Below are 20,015 nucleotides of genomic sequence, written 5' to 3' on the forward strand. Positions count from 1 at the left end.
CGAAATAGAAGATCCTGATAATTCCCTCTTGTAGCAAGGTGGTTTGGAATAAACTATATCACAAAGGGATATATGTTTGGGCGACCAAAATGGAGGGAAGTGTCTCTGGGGAACTTGACTTATGCGTTAAATTGAGAGAATTCTAGTGGTTTCAGTAGCTGAAGATCTTGTCGGAAGATGTGGTGTGGCATACAGTGTGTTTCCATTGATACTTGTACAGTAGAACCTCAGTTTCCGAACAAAATCCGTTCCAGAAAACCGTCCGAAACGTTTGAAAACCGAAAACTCAATACGGAAGCCTCAGTACAATGTTGTTGTTGTTTAGTCATTTAGTCGTGTCTGACTCTTTGTGACCCCATGGACCAGAGCATGCCAGGCACTCCTGTCTTCCACTGCCTCCCACAGCTTGGTCAAACTCATGTTAGTAGCTTCGAGAACACTGTCCAACCATCTGGTCCTCTGTTGTCCCCTTCTCCTTGTGCCCTCAATCTTTCCCAACATCAGGGTCTTTTCCAGGGAGTCTTCTCTTCTCATGAGGTGGCCAAAGTATTGGAGCCTCAGCTTCATGATCTGTCCTTCCAGTGAGCACTCAGGGCTGATTTCCTTCAGAATGGATAGGTTTGATCTTCTTGCAGTCCATGGGACTCTCAAGAGTCTCCTCCAGCACCATAACTCAAAAGCATCAATTCTTCGGCGATCAGCCTTCTTTATGGCTCAATACAATAGGGAAACTCAAAATGGAAGCCGCCTTGGAAGTTCGATTTCCGAGCTGCATTTGAAAACGAAAGCATTTACTGCGGGTTTTGGGCATTTGGGTTCTGAAATGTTTGTCAATGGAGATGTTCAAAACCTGAGGTTCCATTCTATGTATTTATGTAGCTTCTATATAGCACAGTGAAGTTTTGTGGGTGTTTTGCTGTGACAAGCACATGTTTTCAGTCCATATTAGCAGCAACCCCACACATGTATACTTGTACTGCACTCAGTTGATACGTTTTACTGGGATATTTATTATCTGTGGCCTATATTCAGTGGCTCCCAACATGTTTCTTCATGAGTTGCCCAACAAGGGATTTTTTAAAATTTCCCTGGGAAAAGAAAGGCCAAAACTGGGTCATTTCTTCGCTCTTTACTCTGGAAAGGAGGGGGTGGTGTTCTTGCCTGTGTTTCTGACATGTGACAGGGAGGCTGCTCTGAATTGGGGAAGCTACGTCATTTTAGCACGTACAATTCTGGATTTTTAGAAAATTGCTAGTTTGTGCCATCCCATATGACAGATAAGGAAGTGTAGGAGACTGTAAAGGGAAAGAGCACCTGTCCCTGGAACATTTTGTGGGCTGTTTGTTGCCCGAAGCACCAAACCAACGAATTAATGTTTGCAGGTGTGCATGTCTGCATCATAATAATTACTGGCTGTTCTGTCTCCTGTTGACTGATAACCTGGCCAAGACTGAGAATATAAATAGGTAAGCAGGACTGTTTCAACACCACCACGTAATATGGCGGAGGAGACTTGGGAAACCTCACATGCTGTTTAGACCAGACTTGAGCGGGTTCTTTTTGTCTCTCTGCCCTTTATAGAATGAAAACTAAAGCGAATAAGGTTCTGGTGTTTGGCTTTTCAATGATGCTCACTTTAGCAACAGGTAAGTCCATAAGCTGGGGTAAAGCGTCGCATATTGGGGCACAGCCAGTTCAGAGGATTTAAATTCAAGGAATCTTCAAGAATTATTTGGGACAATGCTAGCATCATCTTGGGGCCAGGAATGCTCTGTAAATAGAGCTGGAATTAGGAATTGGTGGGATTAAGAGGTTAGTATTGTCGGTGGGAATGAATGAATGGTTTTATAAGCCAATCAAGTACCAATGTATTACATTTTCTGTAGGCTCCCAAGCAAAACTGGGTTAACCAATCAAAAAGTGACAAATGCTAAAACTGAGTGCTTGCAGCACTTAATGCAATTTGTATGAATTAATAGTATTTCTAGAGCCAGTGTGGTGTAGTGGTTAAGAGCGGTAGTCTCGTAATCTGGGGAACCGGGTTCGCGTCTCCGATCCTCCACATGCAGCTGCTGGGTGACCTTGGGCCAGTCACACTTCTCTGAAGTCTCTCAGCCTCACTCACCTCACAGAGTGTTTGTTGTGGGGGAGGAAGGGAAAGGAGAATGTTAGCCGCTTTGAGACTCCTTCGGGTAGTGATAAAGTGGGATATCAAATCCAAACTCCTCCTCCTCCTCCTCCTCCTCCTCCTCCTCCTCCTCCTCCTCCTCCTCTTCTTCTTCTTCTTCTTCTTCTTCTTCTTCTTCTTCTTCTTCTTCTTCTTCTTCTTCTTCCTATTCCTGGTTTGGGATCCCAACATTAGATAGAAGAGCATTGCTCAATCAGACCAAAGGACCCAATAATCGGTTGCCAACGAAATCACTTATGGGGGACATTTGGCCTTCTGGATGTTGCCAAAGTACAACTATCAGCTCCATCAAGCATGGCCAGTGGACAGGAGTTGTACTGCAACATTTTGGGGGCCAAAGGTTCACCACACCTGAGCTGGGGGCTTCCAGGTTGCACAGAAACAAAAACAGCACACGTATTGTTACACTTCTCCTGCTTACCCAAACAGGATGTGCAGGGGTGCAACTCTTTTTTTTTTTTTTTTTTTTTAGCGCTTAGGTTTAAACTTTATTCTCATTGTGATCCAAATCATAATTCAAACTTTTCAATAAAACAGTCGTTAAAAGCCAAGAACTCTTAACACATGAATACGCTTACCCAGATTTAATTAGGAAGCGCATCCTTGCAGACTTATGAGTGTCTCGTAATATCTTGAGTTTAATTACATATATTCAGGTTCACCCTAATTGGTGGCACAGCTTAAACGTTCCTGCCAAACCACCCCACTAAAACTCAGGAAATCTCTTCTGCCCCAAATGTTCTCCCAGGGTTACCCAACCTAAAGCACTCTCTTTTTTCAGGATCACACACACACAAAATCTCACACAGAAGCACCAAAAACTATCCGTTTACATACTTGCTTGCACCAAAGTCATGTACCATGTGCATAGATACATCCCTCCGTTTTCTCCAAGCCTCTCCATGTACAAATGCTCTCCCAGGATTACCCAAACAGAAATGCACTCCCAGGATCCCCGCACCCCAAATCTCAATTTTGCAACCTGAATACATGCTCTGAGAATTCTGTGGAAATGAAAATGGCAGCTGCCAGCCTTTTGCTTCACAGCATTCACAGCCACCCTTGTGAAAATGCGGAGACCAATATACACAAACATACACACAGTGCTTTTTCTCTTAAAATAATGTTTAGGGGTACAGTACTCTCATGGGATGTGGGTGGCGCTGTGGGTTAAACCACAGAGCCTAGGGCTTGCCGATCAGAAGGTCGGCGGTTCGAATTCCTGCAACGGGGTGAGCTCCCAATGTTCGGTCCCTGCTCCTGCCAACCTAGCAGTTCGAAAGCATGTCAAAGTGCAAGTAGATAAATAGGTACTGCTCTGGTGGGCAGGTAAATGGTGTTTCCTTGAGCTGCTCTGGATCGCCAGAAACGGCTTAGTCATGCTGGCCACATGACCCGGAAGCTGTATGCTGGCTCCCTCGGCCAATAAAGCGAGATGAGCTCCTGCAACCCTAGAGTCATCTGCGACTGGACCTAATGGTCAGGGGTCCCTTTAACTTTACTCTCATTTTGACTCAGGAAAACCACCATTTTATAGTTCAAATTGTGGAAAATAAATACAGTAAATGGACAAAAGTACAAAGACTTACAAAATATTTAGGGGTATGCATACCTCTGCGTATCCCCCAGAAAAAAGCACTGTGTGTGTGTGTGTGATCTCAAAAGGGGCAGGGGAACATTGGTCTCAGAGCCAAGATGGAGTACAGTTTAGAGCAGGGGTAGGCAACCTAAGGCTCAGGGGCCGGATACGGCCCAATTGCCTTCTCAATCCGGCCTGCGGGCGGTCTGGGAATCAGCGTGTTTTTACATGAGTAGAATGTGTCCTTTTATTTAAAATTCACCTCTGGGTTATTTGTGGGGCACAGGAATTCATTCATATTTTCCTCCCAAAATATAGTTTAGCCCACCACATGGTCTGAGGGACGGTGGACCGGCCCATGGCTGAAAAAGGTTGCTGACCTCTGGTTTTGAGTGTCAGAAAAGTACCTAATCCCCACTCACCAATGGAACTTCATGGGTAACCTTGGGCCAGTCACTGTCTCTTAGCCCAAACAACCTCACAGTGTGGTGGTGAGGATAAAATGGGGAGGGGGGAAAGCCATAAATACCACCTTGAGCTCCTTGGATGAAAGGTGGGGCGGGGAAACCAAAAGTTGTGTACTGTGGCTAGAATTCCATGAGATTCTTCCAAATCAGCTGCTGGCCCCTCAGACCCCTTGATCTACTTCTCAAGCTAGGCTGGCATTTTGTTTTGTTTAGCCCCATGTCCTTGCTGGTGTCGCTCAGTTGCAGGACTCAGATGCCATTCCTGTCGAAGGGTTAATGGAGATAACGTTTGTGCCGTTCCGCAGAGACAATGCCGAACAGACGGATTCTGTTACACTCGAAGATTGTTCAGAGGTAATGCCTCTAATCTTACAGAATCATAAAGCTGGAAGGGACCCAAAGGTCATTTAGTCCAACTCTCTGCAATGCAGGAATACATAGCTGCCTCATACGGGGATCAAACTCGCAACCTTGGCATTATCAGCACCACGATCTAACCAACTGAGCTACTGTCTCTTGTTGGGTCTTCCGTAGATGTAACAGGAGGAGAGAGATCTAAAAATTGCATACTTACGTGGCGTTGGTAAGGGGACGGTAGCTATAGCTATATTGGCGGAGATCATGGTCATTTCACAATATAGTACAGTGATACCTTGGGTTAAGTACTTAAATCGTTCCGGAGGTCTTTTCTTAACCTGAAACTGTTCTTAACCTGAAGCACCACTTTAGCTAATGGGGCCTCCTGCTGCTGCCGCGCCGCTGGAGCACAATTTCTGTTCTCATCCTGAAGCAAAGTTCTTAACCTGAAGCACTATTTCTGGGTTAGCAGAGTCTGTAACCAGAAGCGTATGTAACCTGAAGCGTATGTAACCCGAGGTACCACTGTACTTTATATGCCAGGTAAACTGATAAAACTGCCCTTAATGACAACAGTGGCAGTACAGTGCACTGGCAACAGGCTTCATCCTTACCTGGTGGTATTGCGATCCAATTTTAAAATGTTGGAGTAAAGTGTCGAACAATGTGAGGTGGATAACCCATGCACAATTTCCCAGTGAAACCTCAGCTCCATCTGTTATCTACCCTAGATAAATCCACAAGCAATCTAAATATACTTGGAGTCGAGTGTGAATTTCATGCTCTATATTCAGCTTTTAGTAGCAAAGAATGAAACTTTCCCCAAAACGTCTGCTATATATACATTATTTACACAATGAGCCCCACGTGATTGGCTAATTCTGGGTTGCTCCTGTAGGCCAATCAGGTTGCGGATTCACTTCCTCCAGAAGTCTGATTAGCTGCTCCTGCAGACCAATCAGGTCACTGATTCACTTCCACCTGGAGCTGGATTGGGTGGCTCCTGCGGACCAATCAGACTGCTGCATTCTGGATCCTATTGTTCTAGGATTCAGCTCAGTACATAACAAATCTTTTGCTGGATCCTCAATGCTGCTAACAAAATTCTGGAAAATGATACATTAACTTGAGGTGAATTAAGGTTGCCTGATACCCACAAAGTTGTTGAGGCCTCTACTGCTTTTTCCATTGCATTGCCATATACCTGGATTTTCCCAGACGTTTTGCAGATTCTGCAAAATTCACCCCAAAGCCATTTTTACACCTGAAAACCAGGACATGTCAGGCATTTTCCTGACGTATGGCAGGTCTAGGTGAATAGTGCCAGAAATCTTGATATGTGATGTTAGTATCCAGCTATTTAGCTTAGTTAAATGCTTGCAAGCAGACAGGACGCTTTGATCATTCACTAAAAAAATTGGGGGAGGAAATGGTGGTTTTGTTGTTGGAACACTAAACATTCTCTGGAAGGTTCACACAGTGAACTGTTATTGGTGGTTGTTCTTTTTGCTTAGATTGTTATTTTGTATTTATGGCATTTATGTGCTGTTGATCATTCACATTTCTGAACAGTGTATATAAAGACAATCCACAGAAAACGGGGGCAACAAAATAATTTATCACAGTTTATCATTTATCCTGCCCTTCTTCACAAAGCACCCACAGGTGGCGAGCAATAAAACAATACAAACAAAACAAATAAAAACAAAAACAAATTGACAACAACCAAATGTTTTCACAACTAATAGTTTCAAGGTTGCCAGAAATAAGTACCTAATTCTTGGCAACAGGAACAGCAATGTTTTAAAATTCCCCCTAAACATTTGCAATAAGTTGGGCAGATATACATCAACATGAATATAAGCTTCTTCTTTTTTTGACATGATGGTTTACCAGAACATTTTTGGTGGGGGGAGGGTATGGCATCCTGTTAATGTGTGTATTTTCCCACAGTATTTTCCCACAATATTTTCTAATATGTTTTTGGGAAGTTTGGCATTTGTATTATCTCATTTTTTTAAAGTTGAAAGAGCAGGAGGGAATGTTAGTAGCTGGATTTTACACATGTGTAGATTAGACAGTGTTTGAGAACAGAGTAGTTTAGCAATCAATCCCTCTTCCCAGGGAACTCTGGGAATTGTAGTTCTATGTGGGGAATAAAGTCTAGTTGCACCCTTAACAAACAACCATTCCCAGAATTCTTTGGGGTGAGCCCTGATTATGTAAATGGCATCATAGTGCTTTAAGTGTACCACGGGAACATAGCAAACACTGAGCTTAATGCCTGACTCCATACAAGGCAGCTTTTAATAATAATAATAATAATAATAATAATAATAATAATAATAATAATAATTTATTATTTATACCCTGCCCATCTGGCTGGGTTTCCCCAGCCACTCTGGGCAGCTTCCAACAAAACACTAAAATACAATAACCTATTAAACATTAAAAGCTTCCCTAAACAGGGCTCCCTTCAGATGTCTTCTGAAAGTTTGGCAGTTATTTTTCTCTTTGACATCTGGTGGGAGGGCGTTCCACAGGGCGGGTGCCACTACTGAGAAGGCCCTCTGCCTGGTTCCCGGTAACTTGGCTTCTCGCAGCGAGGGAACTGCCAGAAGGCCCTCGGCGCTGGACCTCTGTGTTGGACTTCAGTTCTGGAGAGACACAGCTCCTTCCACCCCATCCCAGTCAGTGCGAAATCATTTAAAATATCAACTTGCCCTTAGCTTCCTTTTCCCAACCCTGTCTTTGGATGTGAAGGCCAGACAAATTGGTTTGTTGGGACACATCAGTTTTGCCTTCAGGTGCTGCAGTACAGAAATAAACATAGATGGGTGAACTCCACCTGTCAGCATTTGTTATGGGCAGAGGTCTGGGAAATGGAATAACCCAGAACAGAAGGAACTTCCTTCACACCAGTCCTCTATAATGAATAATCTCTCTTATTTTATTTGCAGGAGGAGCCATTAAGAGAGTTTACCGAGGTTGCAGCAAAATCTGCAGACAGCTCGTAAATATCGAAAAGAGCACAAGAGTCAGTAACTTTTGCTGTGAAGAGGATTTCTGTAATATTCATAATGTTTGGGTTTAAAAATGGCTAAGCACATCCTGAGTTGGGGTGGAGCTGCTCCACTCCGACCAGCTTTCCACAGCAAAAGACCCATCCATATACTGGAGCACATTTCCAAGGCATTGCTGTGCTGATTTTTCGTTTTAAGAAATGGGAATATTGCCTGCTCTGTGTCCACACAACAATGAATATTGTGCAACATCCCCTGTATTGGTTGCATTCTTCCTTGCAATGTATCCCCAAGGATGTGTAGAGTGGGAGGTGCATGAAAAGTGGGGTGGGGTTTTCTCTTTAACTCACCTGTGCTGTTCCGGGGGACAGCTTTTTCTTGGGTACATGCAGGCACACCTATGCATGATGCTTACCCAAGAAAGAATGTAACTATCTGTAATGATCTCAGACAGGCAAGCAAGCCTTGATAAGAATTAACAACTCTCCTGCAATTTTATGGTACGTTTATTTTTAAATTACATCCAGAGCTCGGCTCCCAGACTGCTGCTCTTTGAAACGAGTTGGTCACTCTGAGTCTCCGCCCCATCACAGCAAGAAGGACTCCAAAGTCCAGCCCTTCCTCCTTTGCGCTTCTGTTGCACTTTAACCCTTTCAGCTCTCTGGGTTCGGGGAGAAGGAGGGTATAATTCCCAATTCTCGAAAGAAAAACTCTCAGCATGCTGTTTCTCTGCTGGTTGCATAGCAACCCTCTCACTGCCACCTATCTCTCCCCTCCCCCCTCTTGTGAGCTGTCTGTGTCTGCTGCTCTAGCTGATTCAGGGAACTCTTGGTGAAGGGGGGCTGAGCCCACCCCATCCTGCTCTGTCTGCAATCTTTCGTCTCCAGAGTCGGACTCTGTCTCTCTTAGTACTGGCAATCCTTCACCTCCTGTGTCTGACTCTTCCCAGGTGTTCAATACAGCCTTGTCCCTGACACTGTCTCACTATCTAATTGTCAGATTGAGACTTTGCATTCATATATGTAAATTTGACTAAAAATCATCTGCGTTTACATGCATGCACAGACACATACATATAATAAAAGTTGTGTCATAGCGGAAAATACTGAAATATAGAGGGTCTAAGGTCTTCCCTTTCAACTGATTCATAATATTGAATAATACAATGCATAATCTCACCGGCATTTGTGCGTGTGACAATTACTTATTTTTTTATTATTAAGTCACTTTTAAAATATAAGAGGCAACAAGTGTGTATCTTGTTACTAAATGATATGAACTGTTCATACAAGATAAAGAATGGTGTCGCATGGCTTGCATCACTGAAATAGGGAAAAAAGGCAATATCTTCACCTGTAGCCCCTATCACTCCCCCCCCCCCAAATCTGCTCCGGATTGGGGAGTGCCAGATCTACAAGTTTTTCCATAGAAGGTAAAAACCTGCATTGCAGTGCTCCTCTCCTGCGCTGTGAACACCAAGCGGCTAGATTCTATTATTGATTGATTTGAATATTTATAACTCCTACTTTCATAAAACACATCAAGGCAGCTTGCAAAATAGCAGGCTCTTTGTCCTCCTCCCCACCCCAACCCCCCTCCCACATCCAAGCCATAGCTGTCAACTTTCAGATTTGAAAATAAGGGATCAGCAGCCTCGAAAATAAGGGATCAGCAGCCTCACCTGTCCTGGGGACAGTCTACGGGATATCTAACAATCCAGGATAGCAGCAGGAAGCAGCGAGAAACGGCACTGGAATAAGGGAATTTCCCGCAAAAAATGGGAAGGTTGACAGCTATGATCCAAGCAGCAGCAACAAACTGGGCCATCACCATCTTGCTGCCATGCCCCCAACTCCGTGGTGTGGGCTCACCGGGGGTGGGGGCGTGCTGGGGGTGGGGCATGCTACCAGGAGGCACACTCACCTACTGTAGCCCGCCGCTCCCACCCCTTGGTCAGGCATGACCAGGAGGGGGCATGGAGCTGCAAGACCTAGAATCAGAGATGGACAACACCACCTTTCTGACACTTGCGTCTCTGGGTCAGGCTTGACCCGGAAGTGGAACTAATGTGGCAGGGCATGAGGAAGCTGCCTCGGAGAGCCAGTGTGGTGTAGTGGTTAAGAGCAGTGGACTTGTAATCTGGGGAACCAGGTTCGCATCTCCGCTCCTCCACATGCAGCTGCTGGGTGACCTTGGGCTAGTCACACTTCTCTGAAGTCTCTCAGCCCCACTCACCTCACAGAGTGTTTGTTGTGGGGGAGGAAGGGAACAGAGAATGTTAGCCACTTTGAGGCTCCTTCAGGTAGTGATAAAGCGGGATATCAAATCCATACTCTTCTCATGTGCCAGAGCCTGGCTCCAGTGAGGGGGCCTGTCATGTAGGCGGCGCCTGGTCGTGCTGCCTCCCAAAAATGCACCAAAATAGAGGATGACTGGGTTCTGAATCCTCTATTTGGAACAGTGGGAGAGGTGATGAGGGAGGATGTTGGAGGGAGGGCAAATTGGAAGAAATTAGTCTCCCTTGAGTTAGCAGAGGGGCTAACCCAGGATACAGCATAGGAAGCTGCCTCTTAGCAATTCAGCTCATTGGTCCATCTAGCACTTTACTGCACACACTGACTGGCAGCAGCATGCCAAGGTTTCGGGGGGGGGAATTCCCAGATCAACCTGGAGATGCTGGTTTTGAACCTGGGACCATCTGCATGCAAAGTGAATGCTCTGTCATCAAGGCTAATTTCCCCGGTTTGGGAGGAGGGCCAGGCAACTGGTTGGAGAAGGCTATAACGCAGGTGTGGGGAACGTTTTCCAGCCTGAGGGCTACATCCCTTCTGGGCAATCTTTCAAGGGCTGGGTGGGTGGGTGGGCCAGAGTCAAACGGGAAGAGAGCAATGCTTTTGAGCAGTAGACTAGCAGCCCCCCCCCGCCAGTTCTCCATTCAGACAAGAAAGAGGCAATGCACTGCACAATTCTCCCCCTCAAAAGTCATGTCTCTGAGATAAAAGTAGCAATTTTTATTTGATTGGTGGCTGTTTCTTAAAGATCCACAATAGTTTATTAATCGAGGAAGATGTACCTGCAACATGTGCTGGTCAAATCCAGCTTCTATGTCCAATGCTGCATTGCTTGTATAGCTGCTCAGGATCTTGACCACTTTGCCACTGGGTGCACCTCTTCAGGGATCATAGAATCTTAAGAGTTGGAAGGGACCCAAGGATCATCTAGTCCACCCCCGTGCAATGCAGGAATATGCAGCTGTCCCATATGGGATTTGAACCTGTAGCCTTGGCATCATCCTCACCATGCTCTTAACCAAACAAGCTACCCAGGCTTCCCTGGCGAGTGTCCAACAGTAGTCGGCCAACATGAAACTGGGCCACTTTCAGGAACAACTGCCGCCGTTAGAAGAATGGAGAATGAAATTGATGGAGTATGCAGAACTGGATAAACTAACAGGGAAGATCAGATATCTACGAGACCAAAAGTTCATCGAAGACTGGGGAAAATTTTCTGATTATTTGAAATGTATATGTGATGAGCAAATAACGCTAGTGGGATTTCAAGAAGTTCTGTGAATGTTTGAGGAATATTGTTACGGAAAAATTAAAAGGATGAAGGTATATAAAATGCAATATAAAAATTAGGAAATGCTTAGTTAAAAAAATTGAAATATGGATGATTGTTAGAGAGGCTGAAGGAAGTCTAAAAGAGATAAGATGTGAAAATTTTGATTGGATATTTTAAATGTATGTTGGAAAAATTAATAAAAATTATTTCAGTTGAAACTGGGCCACTTTCCCTGGCATGGTTTCTCTGTTGCTGAAATTTCCTGACCTGATGAAAAGTTTCAATGGGCTCATGACTAACCATACCTCAGTTGTCAGAGAAAGAGCTATAACAGACCAAGTCCTTCCTGAATCCTCTTGACATACGCATAGTCTAGGGCTGCGTACCTTTAAAGCGCCCCCTCCAAGAAGCCTGGGAACTGTAGTTTACCCCTCTCAGAGTCACAGTTTTCAGCACCATTAACAAACAACAGTTCCCAGGATTCTTTGGGAGGGGGAGATTGTGCCTTTGTTCTGCTTTAAATGGATCGTGCATGGGTAGGCAAACTAAGGCCCGGGGGCCAGATCCGGCCCAATCGCCTTCTCATCCGGCCCGTGGATGGTCTGGGAATCGGTGTGTTTTTAAATGAGTAGAATGTGTCCTTGTATTTAAAATGCACCTCTCGGTTATTTGTGGGGCCTGCCTCGTGTTTTTTCATGAGTAGAATGTGTGCTTTTATTTAAATGCTTCTCTGGGTTATTTGTGGGGCACAGGAATTCATTCATATTCCCCCCCCCCAAAAAAAATAGTCCGGCCCCCCACAAGGTCTGAGGGACAGTGGACCGGCCCCCTGCTGAAAAAGTTTGCTGACCCCTGGATAGTGCCTACACAGCCTGGAATGCTGGGCTTTTAAAATAGCCTTTTGTTGTAAATATTAGCCAATGTACCAATGGCCCAACCAGCCCACGGCATCATTATTTGATCTTTACTAGAGGTCCTCCAACCAACAGGGTCATGGTGCACTTTGTGGCCTCATGAAAATGCCACCAGCTTGGGCTGCCCATGCACTGACCTTTTCCCAGTGAGAAACTCAATTTCATCAAAGACCAAATGCCCGTCGTCTGTGGAACGTTTCAATGCACTTCCTTCCCAGCAGAAGCATCTAAGACCCCTGTCTGGATTTTGGTGAAACTTCAAGGAGAACATTGCCTGCTATTTTCCAGCAAGGACTGGGAGGTGCTTAGCAAGTGGCTTTTACTGCCACCAGGTGAGATATGGTTGCATCTTTACCCATTCTGCTCTTTGATTTCTGGCTCCAAGTTTTAACAGAAGTGATGTTGCCTGATGTCTGATTACTTTGGATATAAAGGTAAAGGGACCCCTGACCATTAGGTCCAGTCGTGACCAACTCTGGGGTTGCGGCGCTCATCTCACTTTATTGGCCGAGGGAGCCGGTATACAGGTTCCAGGTCATGTGGCCAGCATGACTAAGCCGCTTCTGGTGAACCAGAGCAGCACACGGAAACGCCGTTTACCTTCCCGCCGGAGCGGTACCTATTTATCTACTTGCACTTTGTCGTGCTTTTGAACTGCTAGGTTGGCAGGAGCAGGGACCGAGCAACGGGAGCTCAACCCGTCACGGGGATTCGAACCGCTGACCTTCTGATCAGCAAGTCTTAGGCTCTGTGGTTTAACCCACAGCGCTACCCGCGCCCCACTACTTTGGATATAAGCAGGGGTTAATGAGGAAGCAGGGTATGCAAGAGATCCTCTGCGATAGGATGAGTCCCGCTCCTGTGGAGATGGATCTCACAACCTGCCATGGAGTTCTGCTTTCAGAATTGACTAGAATTCCATGGAATTCCAAAGGAGTAGATGATATCTCTGCAGTCACTTTGGGGCCCGAGCATTAGCCACATATGCATATGGAAGATCCAGAGCTGTTGTTTACTAGAGATGGGGGAGAAATTTCATTAAAAGGCAAGCTCACCAAATTTGCCCCTTCTAAAGCTATGTGCAAACCAAAGAAAGCAATCATTCAAAATTTGCATAAGTTTCTGAATTTTGCAATGCAAGTAATGTGTACAAAAATCATAAACTGGGGTCAGGTGTGCTTATAAATGCATATATTAGTGAAAATAACATGCAAGATGTATTTGTAAGGGGAAATCACTTTGCCAAAAAATGGGGGAAATTGCATTACATGTGTGTAATAGGAGAAATTTGCACTAAAATGTTGGTTCTTTTTCATGACTCTCCCCCCCCCCCCCCGAAAAAATCCACAGACTGAAGTGGAAATGTGTTATTAAAGTGTATGTTCTCATTTTTTTAATATTTAAGATTTCTAAACAATTGAAAGGGTAAAAAATAACTTTTCTGTTAGCCTGTACAAGTCATATCTAAGGTACTAAATACCTTGCATGCTTTCTAGATCGGATTCATGGGTTTATTTTCCTATCTGATCCTTTTAGAATGAAGGCTCCGATGAATAAGATTGTAGCTCTTGGCTTCTTGATAATACTCTCTTTAGCAGCAGGTAAGTCCTAAAGGCAGGGATATCTCCTGTGATGGTTCTAGGGGTTGCTCGTGCGTAAGCCGGTGCTTATCTCCGCGGCTGGGTGCAAACACCTGGCTGGGTTGCCAAAGTGAACCTTTTCTGTCCGGACAGCCACTCACCCGTGGCTGTCTCAATCGCTGGCAGAATCCGTCAGTGGGCGTTTCTTAAACTTCTTCCAGCAAAGAAGCTCTTTGACGCCTAGTCTCCTCCTACTCTCTCTGCGCGAAAGCCTTCTGCGCAAGGAGGGCGTGGGCAACGGAGGACCCCTACTCTCCCCGCTGGTCCCAGGCAAGGAGTCATGGGACCGCCTCGCCGCTTCCCCCATCTGCCCCCCTTCTCCACTGGTGCTACGCTGATTCTCTTCCCCAGAAGATGGGCTGCTTCTCCCGATCCCTGGACGCTCTCTGGAATCCCTCTGGCTTTTGCTCTCTCCCTCCGGCACTGATGGCAGTTCCCTGACATCCCCTCTCCCCCAGTACAGCCCATTGAGAGGATTTCAATGTCTCTTTCTATAAGCTGATACATGGTACCCAACTAGGTCATAGGGTGGACACATTGAAACCAACAGAGAAGTTAGTCATGATGCCTAACTTCAGTGTATTGTTTCCCCTGGGCCTGCTCCAGAGGCAATTTGGTTGGACACTACCCACTATGTCTTCCAGGTCCCTTTCCAACTTTTGGTGCTATATGGCCTCTCTTTAAAGCACCCTCCTCGAATGTTTCATATAGTTTCATATGACTTATGCTGGCTTTTCATACTGGTTTAAGGAATAGAAATTTAAAATGTTCAAAAGAGTTTTAATGTTGTTGTTTTTTAGTATTATATATGTGCAGGGACGTAGCAAGAGGGGTGCGGTGGGTGTGGTCCACCCTGGGTATCCCCACTAAGAGCGGTGACAAAATGGTGGGCGGCACTCACCACAGGGCCTGCAGTGCACCCGAATCGCGCGTTTCTCCTGGGAGTGATGTGGTGGCTTGAGCACCCGCAGGCTCCGTGCTGCCCCAAACAGTCCGCCTGTTGCCTCTCCCTCAGCTGTAGGGTGGCTGAGTGGGAGGAGGCAGGCAGACTCCTCAGAGGTGAATGGTCCTGAATGTGTGATGCCCCAGGCGCCCAATCAGCTTGCTCCGCCACTGTATATGTGTTGACATAGTTTGTAAGCTGCTCTGGGAAACATTTTTGGAGGGATCTATACCTGTGTGTGTGAAAGAGAATGTATTTGTCTATCTGCACATAAACCCACATGTGCAAACATACATATACAACCCCTTAAATCAGCCTTTCTCAACCTGTGGGTCCCCAGATGTTGTTGGACTACAACTCCCATCACCCCTAGCTAGCAAGGCCAGAGCTCAGGGATGATGGGAGTTGTAGTCCAACAACATCTGGGGACCCACAGGTTGAGAACCGCTGCCTTAAATCATTGCTGCCTACTGTGATTAAGAATTCCTTGAGATACTTCCGAGCTAAACTTTAGCCTCTGTAACTTCCTGTGACCTTTACTTCAGCTAGGATCTGTTGTGGTAATATTATTCTCTTTTATTTGGCTTGAGCTCAAAAACACCGCCACTGATCTGACTCTGTAACTACTACACCACACTGCCTCTCTGCAAAACAAGGAGTTTTTGACAAGTGTCCCAACATTTTTCTATAGGGCAGAACCATTCCCTTAACTCACAGGTGTGCAATCCATGCCTTTCAGGTCACATGAGGCGCTCAGCCTTTCTCAGTATCAGTATCAAACTTTTTTTCGGTCACAGACCAGCATAAGATAAAACATACAGATAAACTGAACACATAAGACTTAAAACACATAAGGGATAAGAAACAAACAAACCCAAGTAATTAAAAGATGATTATATCATACATACTTAAAAAGATAGAAAGGACAAACTGTTAAAAGCGATTACAGTGGTACCTCGGGTTACATACGCTTCAGGTTACAGACTCCGCTAACCCAGAAATAGTACCTTGGGTTAAGAACTTTGCTTCAGGATGAGAACAGAAATCTTGCTCCGGCGGCGCGGCAGCAGCAGGAGGCCCCATTAGCTAAAGTGGTGCTTCAGGTTAAGAACAGTTTCAGGTTAAGAATGGACCTCTGGAATGAATTAAGTACTTAACCCGAGGTACCACTGTATTAGGGAGGGAGCGTGAAGGAGCAAAGGTCTTGCATTTTGAGCCTAGTTTGTGGCACAAACCATCCTTCAACGCATATGCATTATGGCAGTGCAGAATCTAGCAACTAAGTATGTAACATCTGGGTTTTCATCTTCAAGCAGCAGGGAGGTATAAAGTTGTTCTGTGAAACCTGGGAATTTATGTAGTGTAGACAAGATGAACCTAGCTCGTATATCTGTATAGTATTGTCAGTGAAAAAAGGCATGCTCCGTTGTTTCCAGTTGCCCAGAGTCACATGTGAGCCAGTGTGGTGCAGTGGTTAAGAGCGGTGGAATCGTAATCTGGTGAACTGGGTTCGCGTCTCCGCTCCTCCACATGCAGCTGCTGGGTGACCTTGGGCCAGTCACACTTCTTTGAAGTCTCTCAGCCCCACTCACCTCACAGAGTGTTTGTTGTGGGGGAGGAAGGGAAAGGAGAATGTTAGCTGCTTTGAGACTCCTTCGGGTAGTGATAAAGCGGGATATCAAATCCAAACTCTTCTTCTTCTTCTACTCTTCTACATGGGCATTTCCTCTCGTCATATGGTGTCTTCTGAAAGTGCCAACCTTTCTCTATGTGGCCCTCTAGTACATCTGGACAGACCTGCTGGATGCAAGCTAGTAAGGGGGGGGGGGTGTCCCAGGAGGTGGGAGGGAGGCAGGGTGCAAGTGGAAGCTGATACCCACACAGGGGTGCAGACATTTTGGGGAGTGTGTGTGTGTGTGTGAGAGAGAGAGAGGGTGTCACATACCCTCCAACATTTCTCTGCTGAAAATAGGGACGTGCTATTCCATAATAATATTTTTCCAATTTATACCCCGCTCATCTGACTGACTTCCAACATATGTAAGGGCATAATAAAACATTAACCATTAAAAAACTATACAGGGCTGTCTTCAGATGGCTCGGGGGTTTGGATAAATCCATACCCTCCAACATTTCACTGATGAAAATAGGGAGGTCGTAAGGAAAAGCAGGACATTCCGGGATCAAATCAGAAACCAGGATGGCTTCTGTAAATCTGTGTCTGTCCCTGGAAAATAGGGACACTTGGGGGGTCTGGTGTCATCACCTCCATTGGGCTTTTGACCCATCTGCTGCCAGCATATTCCCCTGACCATATTCCCCTGAGGAAAAAGTTGCCTGCCGCCAGCCTTAACTCACCACTGCTTGCTGTGGCAAGAATTCTATGAGATCCTTCTGGCCATTGGCCTGTCTGACCATTTTCTCAAGATGGATTGTATTTGGTATGTTTATATCTATATTTTTGACCTCACATTCTTCCCCTTTCTGTTTGCTCATTCAGTTGGAGGACTTAAATGCCACAAATGTACCAGAGTTAGAAAAGATAACACATGTTCAAAACAGAAAATCTGTGATGTCTCTCCCAGCAGATTCTGCTTCATTCAAAGAATTTCCAAAGGTGATTCTGTGGGAAATAATTGTATGGGCAATTTACTCTTAGAGTTGTGTGAAGTATTAAAAGAAGCAGGCTTGCGAGAACTAGTAGTTTGAAATGCATTCATTCCAAAATTCAATTTAATGTGAATTAATTTACTGCAAGCACACTATACTAAGCACATTTCCCCCGTCAGATAATTCTGGGCACTGTAGTCACCCTGAGAGAGTTACAACTCCTGGAAACCCTTAACAAACTACATTGTCCAGCATAGGAGCCTACTCCTACGAGCCAAGGTCCCCTTAGTCCCCCCCAATAAAATATTTGAGGGAGCTGCCCCCCCCCAAGTTGATGGTGTGAGTGTGCCACATCTTGTGATCGATTATGTGGGACGGAGCTTACTTGCCCCTCATATGTTATTCAAGTTGGCACCCCTGTTGCCCAGAATTCATATATATATATATATATATATAGCATAAATCCCTGTCCTAGCATTGGAAGACAGGACTAATAGAATTTTTAAATTATTTTTAATATTCCCCATCTGCTTCATGAACATGCATGCACAAGCAAAATCAAGCACAGACAAACCCCACCTATCCTCATATTTCAACACAGTATGGAGGAAGCTTATAAAACACGAGTCATGCGTAGAAATGATGAGCATGTACCAACACTCAGGGATTCTCTGTGCAGATCCTCTGTAATCTCCTCTTTCCTACTTTTCATTTGCAGGGGGAAATATCAGGCGAGTGCACCGCGGTTGCACTTCAGTTTGTGTAACAGTCACCAACTTGAGCACCGACTACATAAAGTATACTTATTGTTGCCAAACAGATTACTGTAATAAAAATAATATCTGGCAGCTTTACTAAGCTTAGCTTCTCTGTTCCTCCGTTTTCTGGCAACTTAATGTCTGCATCCTTCAGTCCTTTGGGGGGTTTTTTGTTTTGTTTTAATATTCAAACGGTAAAAAAAGGTAAAGGTACCCCTGCCCGTATGGGCCAGTCGTGACCGACTCTAGGGTTGCGCGCTCATCTCGCTCAAGAGGCCGGGAGCCGGCGCCATCCAAAGACACTTCCGGGTCACGTGGCCAGGGTGACGAAGCTGCAACTGGCGAGCCAGCACCAGTGCCGCACACGGAAACGCCGTTTACCTTCCCGCCGGAGCGGTACCTATTTATCTACTTGCACTTTGTCGTGCTTTCGAACTGCTAGGTGGGCAGGAGCTGGGACCGAACGACGGGAGCTCATCCAGCCGCGGGGATTTGAACCACCGACCTTACGATCAGCAAGTCCTAGGCACTGAGGTTTTACCCACAGCACCACCCGCGTCCCTAACTAAACAGTAACTTTTATTAAAAACAATGTGGAAACAATTTTATGGGATTTGGATAAAAAGGTTATTCCTGCTGCTTCGTTCCCTGATCAAACCTTTTAATAATGATTTTACAAGAGCTTTTTTGCAATTATTATTTGCAGGTTTCGGTGTTAACTCCATAGTGCTCCCCTCCCCTCCAGTTCTCTTAGATTGTGTCAAAACCCTACCTTTCGGTTCACTTTGATTGACAGTGGATGGCATGGCATGACTAGGAGCTGAAGTCCTTTGTTGAACAGACAGCAATAATATCTCTGAGTGTGCTTTCGTCTGACCATACTTAAATGTACAACACTGTGAACTTTTTTGTCTGTATAAAGAGAGAACACTTGCAAAATAAAGTATATGTTGTCCAAGAGGGGAAGAAAGCAAATGAGTGTGTTGAGTGGATTCTCATTTATTTCATAGAATCATAGAATTGTAGATTTGGAAGGGACCCTGAGGATCATCTAGTAGTTCAGCCCCTTGCTATGCAGGAATATGCAGCCATCCCAAACAGGCATTGAACCTGCAACCTTGGTGTTATCAGCACCACACTCTAACCAGCTGAGCTATCCATTTTATTTTATGTGCTTACTTACAGTATTTTTACCCTGTCGTTCAGGCAAAAAGGCTCTCAGAAGGGATTACAAAAATAAGCTCTAAAATAGTCTATGTTACAGGCCCCTTGGCCCCTTTCCCATCAAATCATACCCAAAGTGGATTATAGTGTTTTTAAAGTATATACAGGGTTGAGTGTAAAGGCAAAATTGTGCTAAGTCAGAACAACCCCTGGATCCTCTCCTGCTGTCCAAGATCTCATGAGAGCCTCCAGAGATCTTGTGGTAGCCTCCAGAGCCCAGGAGGAGAACAGGCCTTCTCTGCAGTGGCTCCCCATCTGTGGAATGCTCTCCCCAGGGAAGTTCGCTTGGCGCCTTCATTATACGCCTTTAGGCACCAGGCAAAAACGTTCCTTTTTAACCAGGCCTTTTGTTGATTTGATTGACATCCAACACCCTTTTAGAATGAGGTTCTTTTTTTGGGGGGGGGGAGTGTTATTCGGTTGTTGTTTTTATTTTGATTATGTATATTGTGGTTTTATAATTTGATTTTGTTCTGTGAACCGCCCTGAGATCTCTGGGTATGGGATATTGCTGGGGAGACGGGGGCATCAGGAAGGCCCCCAGCTGGCTCCAGCCACCGGCCGGCAGCCGGGCGATCACCTTGGAACAGTATCCTTTGGAACAGCGATCCCTTGGAACAGCATCAATCAGCGACACGAGCCTCAGATACGTTTAGAAGCAGTGCCTGCTCTATCAGCAGAGTGAATAAATCTTATCACAACAGAAGTGGCGGACAGAATCGTGTGTAAGCATATTTACAGCATTTAT

The 20,015-nt window shown here is 45.3% G+C and overlaps 2 protein-coding genes across 3 annotated transcripts; both read left to right on the forward strand.

The window, feature by feature from the left end:
* The first annotated feature begins 1,512 nt into the window (after positions 1–1,512).
* Positions 1,513–8,731, forward strand: LOC308463863 (prostate and testis expressed protein 3-like). The gene is made up of 3 exons (XM_080982679.1): positions 1,513–1,646; positions 4,475–4,588; positions 7,552–8,731. The coding sequence occupies exons 1-3, from the start codon at positions 1,583–1,585 to the stop codon at positions 7,683–7,685; spliced, it is 312 nt and encodes a 103-aa protein (XP_080838805.1). The 5' UTR covers positions 1,513–1,582; the 3' UTR covers positions 7,686–8,731.
* A 3,552-nt stretch (positions 8,732–12,283) lies between these two features.
* PATE3 (prostate and testis expressed 3) lies at positions 12,284–19,018 on the forward strand. 2 transcript variants are annotated; one of them, XM_080982677.1, is made up of 4 exons: positions 12,284–12,424; positions 13,629–13,693; positions 17,176–17,292; positions 18,004–19,018. In XM_080982677.1, exons 2-4 carry the CDS (start codon positions 13,630–13,632, stop codon positions 18,141–18,143), a joined length of 321 nt encoding a protein of 106 aa, XP_080838803.1. In that variant the 5' UTR covers positions 12,284–12,424; position 13,629; the 3' UTR covers positions 18,144–19,018. The 2 variants fall into 2 exon arrangements, with proteins under 2 accessions (XP_080838803.1, XP_080838804.1); XM_080982678.1 differs by lacking the exon at positions 12,284–12,424 and adding an exon at positions 12,478–12,526.
* Positions 19,019–20,015: the final 997 nt, after the last annotated feature.

Source organism: Podarcis pityusensis (assembly GCF_964106645.2).
Source record: "Podarcis pityusensis genome assembly, chromosome: 15".
Classification (NCBI taxonomy): Eukaryota; Metazoa; Chordata; class Lepidosauria; order Squamata; family Lacertidae; genus Podarcis; species Podarcis pityusensis.